Here is a 12560-nt window from a genome sequence, read left to right on the forward strand (position 1 = left end):
AGGACTTCCGGGAAGTTGGAGAAGTAGTCAATGATCAGGACATAGTTGCGGCCCATGGAGTGGAACAAATCAATGCCCACTTTGTCCCATGGTGACGTGGCCATCTCATGCTGCTGCAGTGGCTCCTTGCATTGTGCCGGTCGATGTCTTTGGCACGTGTCACAGGAGAGCACCATGTTGGTGATGTCCTCGTTAATCCCTGGCCAGTAAACAGATTGGCGCGCTCTCCTTTTGCATTTTTCGGCACCAAGGTGCCCTTCGTGAATCCTGTGGAGGATGTCCGCCCGGAGAGCCATTGGAATGACGATCCTGTCGTTCCGCAGTATAATGCCATCGACCACGGATAGTTCAGTCTTGACATTCTGGAACTGTGGGCACCGCCCCTTTGGCCAGCCATGCTGCAGGTTGTGTAGGACTTGAAGGAGGGTGGCGTCCTCCTGTGTCGCCTGACGAATTTGCTGCAGCTTCTCGTCCGTTGCCGGGAGCGTCTCCTTGCACCACTGTGCATGAGCTTCCACATCATTGATGGACGCCAGTGGCGGGTTGTCAGCGTCCATGGCTCGTGATAACGTGTCAGCTATCACAAGGTCCTTGCCAGGGGTGTAGACCAGCGTGAAGTCGTACCTGCGCAACTTCATCATCATGCGCTGTAGGCGCGGCGTCATATCATTGAGGTCCTTGTCAATGATATTGACCAGCGGCCTATGATCCGTTTCCACGATGAAAGTGGGGAGACCGTACACATAGTGGTGGAATTTGGTCACTCCTGTTATTAGCCCTAGGCACTCCTTTTCTATCTGTGCATACCTGCACTCTGTGGCGGTCATCGCCCGTGAAGCGTAAGCCACTGGAACCCAGTCCAACTGGTCATCCTGTTGCAGTAGCACAGCACCAATCCCATGTTGACTGGCGTCAGTGGAGATCTTGGTGGGTTTCACCGGGTCAAAAAATGCAAGCGTTGGAGCTGCCATCAGCTGGTATCTTAGATCATCCCATTCAGCCTGGTGAGCCTGGGTCCAGGCAAACTCCGTGTCCTTCCTTGTCACGTTCCTCAACGCCTTTGTCCGTGCTGCCAGGTTGGGTATGAATTTACCAAGGAAGTTGACGAATCCCAGGAACCTTAGAACCGCTTTCTTGTCCTGTGGTCGCTGCATGCTCTGAATTGCAGCGATCTTCTCAGCGTCCGGCTTCACCCCGTGCTCTGAGATTGTGTCGCCCAGGAATGTCAGAGAGGACTGTGCGAAAGTGCACTTGGCCCGGTTGAGCTTGAGTCCAAAGTGGTGTATCCTCTGGAAGACTTGCTTCACCCTCGCAATATGGTCTTTCTCCGTCGCCGACCATATGATGATGTCATCCACATAGACACGTACGCCTTCGATGCCTTCTACCATCTGCTCCATGATTCTGTGGAATATTTCGGATGCAGATATAATGCCGAAGGGCATCCGATTATAGCAGTACCTTCCAAACGGCGTGTTGAAGGTGCATAGCAGGCGGCTGGACTCATCGAGCTGCATTTGCCAGAAACCCTGTGAGGCATCAAGCTTGGTGAAGATGCGAGCTTTTGCCATTTCGCTCGTGATTTCCTCGCGCTTGGGGATCGGGTAGTGTTCCCTGCGAATGTTCTTATTCAGGTCTTTGGGATCTAGACAGATCCGAAGTTCACCAGACGGCTTCTTGACGCACACCAGCGAGCTGACCCAGTCGGTCGGCTGTGTGACTCTTGAGATGACGCCTTGAGTCTGGAGACGCTGAAGTTCGGCTTTTAGCTTGTCCCGCAATGGAGCCGGGACCCTCCGTGGGGCATGAACAACCGGTATGGCTGTCTCTTTGAGCAAGGTTCTGTACGTGTAGGGCAGTGTACCCATGCCCGAGAAAACGTCGGGGTAGTCGGTGAGTAGCAGCTGTATGTCCTCGTAAATGCGTGATGATGCAGCCGTGTGCATGAAAATCCGCTGAATGAGCTGCAAATCCTTGCAGGCTTGAGCGCCGAGCAGCGAGGACCTGTTGTCTTCCACAATCTCAAAGCGTAGGCCTGTTACGACAGTTTTGTTGGCAACTTGTAGGTGGCAGGATCCCTTGGAGATGATCGGGTTGCCGTTGTAGTCAGTGAGCTTGCATGCTGCAGGTAACACCTCGTGCGTCCCTGGGACCGATGCGAGATCTTTGCTCGTTAGCAAGTTTGCTGAGGCTCCCGTGTCCAGTTTGAACGTGATGGGGAAGTCCTGTACGTGCACCGTGGCAGTCCATTCACTTGCAGAGTTGATGGCATGCACGTGTCGAGGTTGTGTCGTCAGCTCCTGTGGTCCCGCTGTGGCATTAATAATGCCAATGCTGTACGTGTGCTCCCAGGAGTTGAATTCTTCATGGTTGGAAAAATTGTCGTCGGGAGCCTGAGTGTTCGTGACATCAACCGTGCGGACTTTCAGGTTGCCATGCCGTTGAGTGGACGAGTGAAATTTAGCTGTGGATTGACATTGGGAGGCGAAGTGATTCATTTTTGAACACTTTCTGCACCTTTTTCCTTGGGCAGGACATTGCCCTTTTAAGTGGGAGGAGCCGCAGTAATGACACGTCATGACGTCATGCGTATGCTGCGTTCACGCATGCGCATTGCGGTTTTCAGACCAGGGCCGGTATTGCGAGTAGTGCGCATGCGCGGACCGATCACTTCTGGGATCGCGTCTTTCAGGACGGTGCGCATGCACAGACGGGCCAGAGAACGGAAGAGACGGCCTGGAAAACGGAAGAGACGACCTGTGAGGGGAATTCACCATCTTTATATCGTCCTCGTGGTGGATGTTTTGTAAGGAATGTTTTTCAAATAGCTCCTGTACCTGCTGCATTTTCTGCTCCTGTAACAAGCATTTTTCTATGGTAGTTTTTAGTGTTAAATCGTTTTGCAGTAATAGTGAGTCTCTTAGTTTTTTGTCAGCAAGACCATAGATTAGCTGATCTCTGATGAGTGAGTTTGTTAAATCACCAAAGTTGCAGCCTTGTGCCAGCAAGCGTAACTCTGTGACCAAGTGGGTGATAGTCTCCCCTTGTTTTTGGAGTCTGTGACGGAGGGTGAATCTTTCAATGATTTCATTGGATTGAGACTTATAGTGTTCATCCAATTTTGCCATTATCACTTGAAACTTAGTTTTGTCTTCAGTATCCGCATATGTGAACGAGTTATATGTGTCTACCAGTTGCTGGCCACACGATGTGATTAAAAGTGCAATTTTCTTTCCATCGGTGGCTGTATGTAAGTCCTGAGCTAACAAGTACATTTCAAATTGTTGTTTGAACATTTTCCAATTATAATTTAAATTACCTGTAGCTCTCATTGGCGCTGGAAGTACCGTGTGTTCCATTGTTGCAGAAAGTCGTCTGAAGTTGAGAGGCTGCAAAGTCTGGTGGCTTGCCTGTTGCTGGTGCTTCTTCTTTGTCTGCTGTCTTTTTCTTTCTTTGTCTTGCTGGTAGCGCTGGTTCCCTCTGTTCAGAGAATCCACTCCTGTACCATGTTATGCTTCTTGAAAGAATGCTCGAAGTCGTCTTTAGGTTAAGGATGATTTATTGTGTCCCACAATAAATTACAGATTACACTTGAGAAAAGGCTGCTCTTCAATGTTCTGCAACTAGGCCCCAAACAGACTAGCACCCTTCAGCTTCTTGCACCTCTTGCCACTCCAACCCCTCCGGTTTCAAGTGGCGGAGGCGGGCCTTCGGCGTTCCTTTTATGGGTGTCCCCGCGCTGCCCCCTGGTGACTCAGGCGAGGATCACCACAAAGGCGAATGCTATTTTGCACTCTATTACGTACGTTCACTCGCTGCCCCATACCGGGTTTTTGCACTCCTGTAAAAGTTGCATAAGGCTCTCGACTTCCAATTTATCCAGTCCAGGGAAAAGAAAGACAATTTGAGATTTTCAAACTGTGCTCCATTACTAAGTTACATTTCATTAGTACTGTATTAAAATGGGTGGTGCTGCACTCCACAGAACAACTGGAACTCTACTACCCAGAACAACAGGAGCTCTGAGATAAGGGAAGACAACTCATGAAATGCTGATACTAATCACCAGAATGTAAGTTCATAAAGAAGTTATCCTCTGCAATCACCTCCGGTTTCTGTTTACTTCATATTTCTTTCTGTGCAATGATAATGGAGGTCACACTTACTATCAAGCTGCTTTAGTTTGTCTCAGGCATCCATGTCTTTACAACATTAATTTTGTAACTGTAGGTGCTCTTTTGAACTTAACTTACTGAAACCTATCCAAGGCCTTTGTTATTAAAATGGAGCACAGGATGTAGGCATTACTGCCTACTTTTGTGCTCTGTTTTAGGACAGCCTGGTAGCACAAGTGGCTAGCACTGTGGCTTCACAGCGCCAGAGTCCCAGGTTCAATTCCCCGCTGGGTTATTGTCTGTGCAGAGTCTGCACGTTCTCCCCGTGTCTGCGTGGGTTTTGTCCGGGTGCTCCAGTTTCCTCCCACAGTCCAAAGACATGCAGGTTAGGTAGATTGGCCATGATAAATTGCGCTTAGTGACCAAAAAGGTTAGGAGGGGTTACTGGGATACGGGGATAGGGTGGAAGTGAGTGCTTAAGTGGGTCGGTGCAGACTCGATGGGCCAAATGGCCTCCTTCTGCACTGTTTGTTCTACTGGCAATGCCAGCATTTTTGACTATTCCCAATTATCTGTGAAAAGCTAATGGTGAACTTGTTGCCTGTTTCGATCCCAACAGCGTCGCCAATACTGTTGCTAATATTAATGATGTTGGTGAACCACAAGCCTTCCCTTATATCGATCAAATTACCATACATCCAGTTAGTTACTTCAAATGATGGTTTCTTTACATACACAAGGGTTATGTCGACATACAAACACAATATCTACTATGAGTTAAACTACACCTATCAGCTACTATAACCTATAATTAACTTCAGGGCGACCTGTGCAAATGGATACAGCCTTTATCTGGATTTCACTTGGCTGGTTCGAAGGAAGTGGCTCAGTCTCTGCTGGGCTCATCCGTCAGGTAGCGATCGTTGGTCTTGAACTTGGCTGGCTGTTCCTGCTGCAATTGGGTTGGCACAGGCTGGATCCAAAAGAGACTGAACACATGGCTGTGCTCTCTTTTATCCCTCTGGGATTTTGCGCCCTTGGGGGCGGTCCTTAACCTTGGACCCAATAGTTCGACAAGGCTCTGATCACTGTCTTCGATTTTGGCCAATAAAGGGGCGGCTGCCTTGGTAGCTGGGAGGGTCCTTAGCGGCCATTGACCTTGGCAGTTGTGCTTTCTGAGCAAGGGAATGGCGCTGATCAGTCTGTGGCTGTACCGGTTGCTTGATTGGAGTTCTATTGTCCTGGGAAAATGGGCAATTAAAATGCAAACGAGCAGGTGGTTTCGATCAGGTCTGGTTACCTGTGTTTCAAATACACATAGGCTCTGTATCTGTCTCAGTTCTGGGTTGGCCATAATTCCCATAGTCTTTTGTAGGTGGCCATCTTAGATGGCTACAAACTGCTTTCTTGAAACACTGGAGACCATGTGATGAAAGTACTCCTGCCGTGCTTTTAGGGAGGAAGTTCCAGGATTTTGATCCAACGACAATGAAGGAAGTGCAATATAATTCCAAATAAGACTCGGTGTGGAACTTGGAAGGGAACTTGGAGGTGGCTTTAGCCCTTGACTTTCCAGGTGGTATACCTGGTAGGTTTGAGAGTTACAGTTGAGAAGTGCATCCGATAGACGGTAATCATTTCAGCCACTATGCACCAGTGTGGATGGAGTGATTGCTTAATATGGTAGATGGGTAGTCAATAAGATTAGATACTTTGGTTATTATTCTAAGGATGGAGAGCGGTCACCACCCTGTTAAGACACCCTGGGCTAGTGCGCCGTCAATTCCAGCTCCAATTGACCCGGAGTCACAACGCAATTGAATTAACCAACATTTCTTAGAAAAATACCCAAAGTCTTTTTGACGCTTGGCTTCCCACTAATTAGTTAACAGGTTTACCACAAATTTAAACAGAATTACTTTTTATTTATAACAAGAACTATAATGAAATATGCAGCAAATACAACTGGTTAACTGTTATCTAATTCCCCACTTTAACTTGCACCCACCCTCTATACACACACACACACACACACACACAAGACTGACAAACACAGAGGGGAGGATCCAATCACCACCTTTTACTGAGCAGAATACGGCCTTTTGGCCAATTCATTGGCGACCAGCCAACCAATCAACCTGAGTCCCACTCCTGCCTCTCGGGTGTCAAAATGTCTTGAGTTTATCTGCCCAAAACCAGCAGAGTGTCCTCTGTTGTAACTTCTTGAATTCCTCATTACATGTCCATTAAGATAAATGTCCATTTAGCATCCATGGGCCAAAAATGATAACAGCAAAAATAAAGAAAGGGGAAATAAGGTAATCAACAGGAAGGACCCGTACAATCCTGAGAGTGATTGGCAGTGGGCGAAACCTCCGTCGGCACTTGGAAGGAAGTCCTGTTTGTGGTGTTTTTTAAGTTGCTTATTTAGAATGGTTGACGTGGTGTTCCACAAAGACCACAGTGTAGCTTTTACTTCAACAAAGCTATGATTTTATTTACACTACTAAACTGGGTTAACACTTAGTCCTTTAGAGTACAGAGTTGATGAATAACATCTAACCGCACTCATCTTCTGCTAATATCACCACTAGTATAAACTATAATCTGACCTTCTCACGCTAACTGCTCTTATGACCTTCATTAGCTGTCTCCTGCATACACTCCTCCCCGAAGGTCCAGCATCACTGCTTTATATAGTAGTATCTGCAGCTCCCTCTGGTGGTTATTCATGTACTATATTAACCCTTGTAATGCTGATAGTTATGATAATACCACACTGTCCATGGGAGATGTTGGCCAAACTGATTGGCTGACAGCTCTCCAATTCGGCCAGACACAGTGCTGCAGTGATACTAAGGGGGTAGTGCAGCACTCTGCCTGGAACAAAGTCCCAGGACTGTTAGAAAGATATATTCCAGGTGGCCCGGACCTTGGGGAGGTTTAATGACCAAGAAAGCTGGATATAAATGGATATAAGTTTATTTAACTATTTACTATAATAATAATCTTTATTGTCATAAGTAAGCTTACATTAACACTGCAGTAAGTTACTGTGAAAGTCCTGCTGAAGGCAGCAGGTCACTCCCAGGACAGTCCCTGTTGGGTGGTCTTGTTCATAAAGAAACAAAATTATTTCTATTTCCTTTTATTCATATATGAGGACCAAGAGGGTAACTAGAGAAAGGGTATGCCCACTCAAGGACAAAGGAGGAAAGTTATGCGTGGAGTCAGAGTGACAATCCTGATTCTTTTGCTGTCAGTCTGGTCTCAATAATATTTGAGACGGATTTGCAGGTATCAATTATTGTTTATTTTAACCAGCTAGCTGGGGAGACTCACTCTATTGGGAGAGCAGGACACAACCACAGACTCCTGAATCTTCAACAGCGAGAGTGAACAAAGGGACAAAACATTTCTGTACAGATACATTCAAGTTGCATCAAGTTTCACATACATACGGCCAAATAAGGCAACAGTAATGAATGCAAGATTCCCATAGGCTGTACCTATACACTTCTTGACCTGGCCATATATCCTGATTGGCTCACTTCACATTCTTCAGCCCTTGGGGGGGCCCCTTTCACTCAGCATTCTCGTCCTAGCAACTGCCCCTCCCCCCTTTCTGGCCATGTTTTGCTCAGTTCCTTTGTTCATTCCCTGATAAACTCATTACCCTACTCTCCGGCTCCTATACCCGGGTATATCCTCTACATTATCCTAACTAATTATCCCATTTTGTATCACATTTGTTTGTTCAATTCCTCAAGTGAAAATGGGTGAGATTCTTAATGAGTACTTTGCATCGGTATTCACCGAGGAGAGGGACATGACGGATGTTGAGGTTAGGGATAGATGTTTGATTATTCTAGGTCAGGTCGGCATAAGGAGGGAGGATGTGTTGGGTATTCTAAAAGGTTTTGAGGTGGACACGTCCCTAGGTCCGGGTGGGATCTATCCCAGGTTACTGAGGGAAGTGAGACGGGAAATAGCTGGGGCCTTAACAGATATCTTTGCAGCATCCTTGAACACGGGTGAGGTACCGGAGGACGGGAGAATTGCTAATGTTGTCCCTTTGTTTAAGAAGGGTAACAGGGAAAATCCACTTAATTATAGACCGGTGAGACTGACGTCAGTGGTAGGGAAGCTGCTGGAGAAGATACTGAGGGATAGGATCCCTTCCCATTTGAAAGAAAATGGGCTTATCAGTGATAGGCAACATGGTTTTGTGCAGGGAAGGTAATTTCTTACCAACTTAATAGAATTCTTTGAGGAAGTGACAAAGTTAATTGATGAGGGAAAGTCTGTAGATGTCATATACATGGACTTCAGTAAGGCATTTGATAAGGTTTCCCATGGTAGGCTGATGGAGAAAGTAATGTCTCATGGGGTCCAGGGTGTACTAGCTAGATGGATAAAGAACTGGCTGGGCAACAGGAGACAGAGAGTAGTAGTGGAAAGGAGTTTCTCAAAATGGAGAACTGTGACCAGTGGTGTTCCACAGGGATCCGTGCTGGGACCACTGTTGTTTGTGATATACATAAATGATCTGGAGGAAGGTATAGGTGGTCTGATTAGCAAGTTTGCAGATGACACTAAGATTGTGGAGTAGCAGATAGTGAAGGGGACTGTCAGAGAATACTGCAGAATATAGACAGATTTGGAGAGTTAGGCGGAGAAATGGCAGATGGAGTTCAATCCGGGCAAATGCGAGCTGATGCATTTTGGAAGATCCAATTCAAGAGCGAACTATATGGTAAATGAAAAAGCCCTAGGGAAAATTGATGTACAAAGAGATCTGTTTTTCAGGTCCATTGTACCCTGAAGATGGCTGCGCACGTCAATAGAGTGGTCAAGAAGGCGTACGGCATGCTTTCCTTCATCGGAAGGGGTATTGAGTACAAGAGTCATCCCATTATTGGCATGTTCATTTACATTTTTCAGTGAACCAGAGCTAGTCGCCTGACTTGATGGTAATAGTAGAGTGAGGGATCTGCCAGGCCAAGAGATTACAGGTTGTGGTGGAATACAATTCTGCTACTGTTGGTGGCCCATAGAACTTCATGAATGCCCAGTCTTAAACTACCAGATTTATCCCGAATCTTTCTCATTTAGCACAGTGGTAGCATCACACAACAGCTCTTCGATGTGAAGATGAGCCTCATCTCTACCAGAATTGTGGTCACTCCAACCAATACTGTCCTAAACAGGTGCATCTGTGATTGACAAATTGAGGAGAATGAGGTTAAGTAGGTTTTGCCCTCTGTTGGTTCTCTCATCACCCACCGCAAACCTAGTCTGGCAGCTATGTCCTTCAGGACTGGGCCAGTTCAGTCAGTGGTAGCCTTATCAGCCCATTATTGGTGGTGAACATTTAAGTCCCTCCCCCAAAGTACATCTTTGCCCTTGTTGTCTTCAGTGCTTCTTCCAAGTTGCTTTGTAAAGTTGCAGCATGACTTTTAGCCTCTTGCATTCTAGCTTTCTGGATATTAACACTATTCCATTAACAGTTTGATTATTTTTTGTACCAGTCTGTGATATTTTAAATATCTATCTCCATGGACCCGAAATGCTCTTTGGACCTCCATTTCTTCTAGCTTTTCACCAGTTAGGAAGTACTCTGATCTATCTTCTAGGACTATATGTAATATAATTATGATGCACATGGTCCTTTGAAACAAGACGTTGTAACATTGTCTTCAACATCCAAACTTTCAATGGCTTTAAAATGTCAAAAGACATCATTGAACCTTTTTACATAACAGGAGCTAAACTATGCCTTTTTTTACCTTTGAATTTTTACCTGCCAATATAATTACTTATATGGTTCTGGGTTCTCAATAAAAAGGTGTCAAGTGCAATAGACAACTATGCCTAAGTGGTAAGCTTAAGTGAGTTGATAACATTTTATGTGCGTGGCCATTTGAGAAATTTGGAAATATTTCAACTCTGCTCACTCCCAAAACCAATGAATATTAATCAATGTATCAGCTGTACCCAAAGCTCTTGCAATAGATTCAATCTTCTGTAGTGATATTCTTTTATTCCCTGCTAAACATCCTTCAATTGTGAGAGGCAGAAACCAATGTCATCAGAATATAGTACATCAACTTTGATTTTATATTAAGGGCTCAATATAACAGAAAGGTTTTGAAGTGCCATTTGTGGTGAGTTTTGCTGGGAGTTTCCCCCCGGCTCTGTTGGCAAGCTCCCTACGGCTATCTAACCACACTCAGTCATTTTTTTTAGCCCTGGGGAGTTTCCCACAAGTTTAGCCCACACTTAGAATTATTTTCAACACTGGGGAGCTGAACTGACTGGCCAGACCAGCTCCTCAGCGATCAGGCTGACATTTTGAAAGGGTCCCCCATAGCCCCTACCCATAAACAATGTCACCCCCCCATACACATGGGCAGTAACCCCTCCCCCCTCTCCTCCGCAAGTGAGGACACCCCAGTATTGGGTCGCTGGGTGTCCCCCCTTTTCCACGCCCCCATTTGCACCCCCCCCCCTTTCCAGGACACCCACCCTTTACCCCTTCGATCTTCCAGAGAACCCTTCATACCCGCCCTGTACCCTCCACCTTGCCCTTCATACCCCCCTCCAAACTCCCTTCATGGACATGGCCCCCCTCAGGCCCTGACCCTTGGCATTGCCAACCTGGCTGCTGGAAAATTTGGCACTGCCACTCTGGGAGTGCTCCTGCTGGCTTTGCACTGCCACCTGGCCAGTGGCAGAATGGCAGTGCCAAGGTGCCAGATGGGCAGTGCCTGCATTCCGGGGGAGGGGAGTAGGGGCACCCTGCACTATCCCTGGCCACCCAGGGGCATCCAATGGCACGGGAGATCCCCGGGTGCCGTTTCGCCTGGTCCACGTTTGTGTGGACCAATACTGAACAGCGCCCAGCTGGAGATTCCCTGGGGAAGTCATTAAATAGCGGATGGTCATTAGATATGGAGTCCTTCCCATTAACGATATGGAGATTGGCCTTAATTGGTGATGATTGGTTTCTTGCCATGTCTGGATGAATCCGGATCTCAACGGGAGCAGGCTAGTTAGATCGGAAACTGATCGGTGCCTAGCGCGGATCCCAATTTGGACCTCTCCAATGATCTAACCTGCTCGCCCCAATCTGTGATGGGCATAACACGGCCGTTAAATCGCACCCTAATTGTTTGATTTAATTAACATCGCATTACAGCAATAGAAGAGCATGAATCCTTATTAAGGCAACATGTTTGAGGTTCATTCCAGTTTATTATACCTTCATCATTTTCATCATCTGAATCGTCATCAAGCAGCATGTTAATGAGTTCATTGGTTGCTAATTCCACCAGCATACTCTTACATTGCAGTGATTGAGCTCCTTTGATGCACATAGCCTATTAGAAAACGGATGTTAAAAATAAAAAGTTCTTTCATTTTTTCAATATATATATGAATACAGTGAAGCCAAAATGTAAATATATCATGAAAGATACGGTTTTTTAAATCATTACATTTTCACACCACTGAATCATCAAAATACTATTTCTACATGATTTTTAATTAATGACACTATTTTCTGCTGCAAGGCCTGAACTCTCCAATCCTATGATTCTGGCCTCTTGGATATCCAGTGTTCCAAATTGTGCTCTGTCTACCCATGGAAGGTATGGGTGACATCTCTGGGGTAATGTGGAAGGAATTGACGAATGGAAAATCTTCCAATTGTGTTCTCTCTCTCTCTCTCATGCACTCTCCTGTTTGTTTTGTCCATTTCACTGTAACTTGTTACAATTTAGGGGTTGCAGAAACTCAATTAGCAGCATTGATGGCATTGCGGGCAGTTAAATAAAAAAAGTCTTCAGGGGTTGTTGACAGAATTTAACTGGGTTTAAATGGTTGCTAAGTTGAGTATCCACGTGTTGTATAAAGGCATTTTAAAATTAAAGAAAAGACTTGCAATGAAGAATATTACCAAGGTTAATATTGACTAAACATTACAAGTGGTGGTGGAGGCAGGTCACAAAGGATTTTTTTTATTCCTTAGGTTAATGTGTTTCAGCTTTGAATTAAAATCTTCTTGTTCTCCAAGGGGTGAATTTTAAGGCCTTGATGGGAGGGAGCTGGAACTAAAAAAGAGTAGCTACACTTCTAACACTGTTGGGGAAGGACTGCTACAAATTGTACATCACCCTAAATCCTACTGGCGAACAAAGAAAACAGACAACAAAGCTTTTGAAAGGCTTGAATGAATGCTTAGAACCCTGTATGAACGTTAAGTAAGAATATTATGTATTCAACACTAGAGAACAAGGTGAACATGAAATTATTGATCAACATGTGACTGCAGTCATGACTTTCAGAATCATATAAATTTGGGCAGCTAAAAGATGATCTGACTGAAGATCGAATAGTATTAAATGTAGGAGACCACTCAGTGAGAGCAAGTCTACTTATAAA

General features: G+C 45.6%; 1 protein-coding gene across 1 annotated transcript in view; it reads right to left on the bottom strand.

Moving 5' to 3' along the window:
- The window catches only part of LOC119971355 (dynein heavy chain 5, axonemal-like), a 461705-nt gene that overhangs the window by 325684 nt on the left and 123461 nt on the right, over positions 1-12560 (bottom strand). Inside the window, exon 18 of the mRNA XM_038806777.1 lies at positions 11380-11497. Coding sequence (XP_038662705.1) covers positions 11380-11497 — 118 coding nt within the window. The remainder of the gene's footprint in view (positions 1-11379; positions 11498-12560) is intronic.

Source organism: Scyliorhinus canicula, chromosome 9 (genome assembly GCF_902713615.1).
Source record: "Scyliorhinus canicula chromosome 9, sScyCan1.1, whole genome shotgun sequence".
NCBI lineage: Eukaryota > Metazoa > Chordata > Chondrichthyes > Carcharhiniformes > Scyliorhinidae > Scyliorhinus > Scyliorhinus canicula.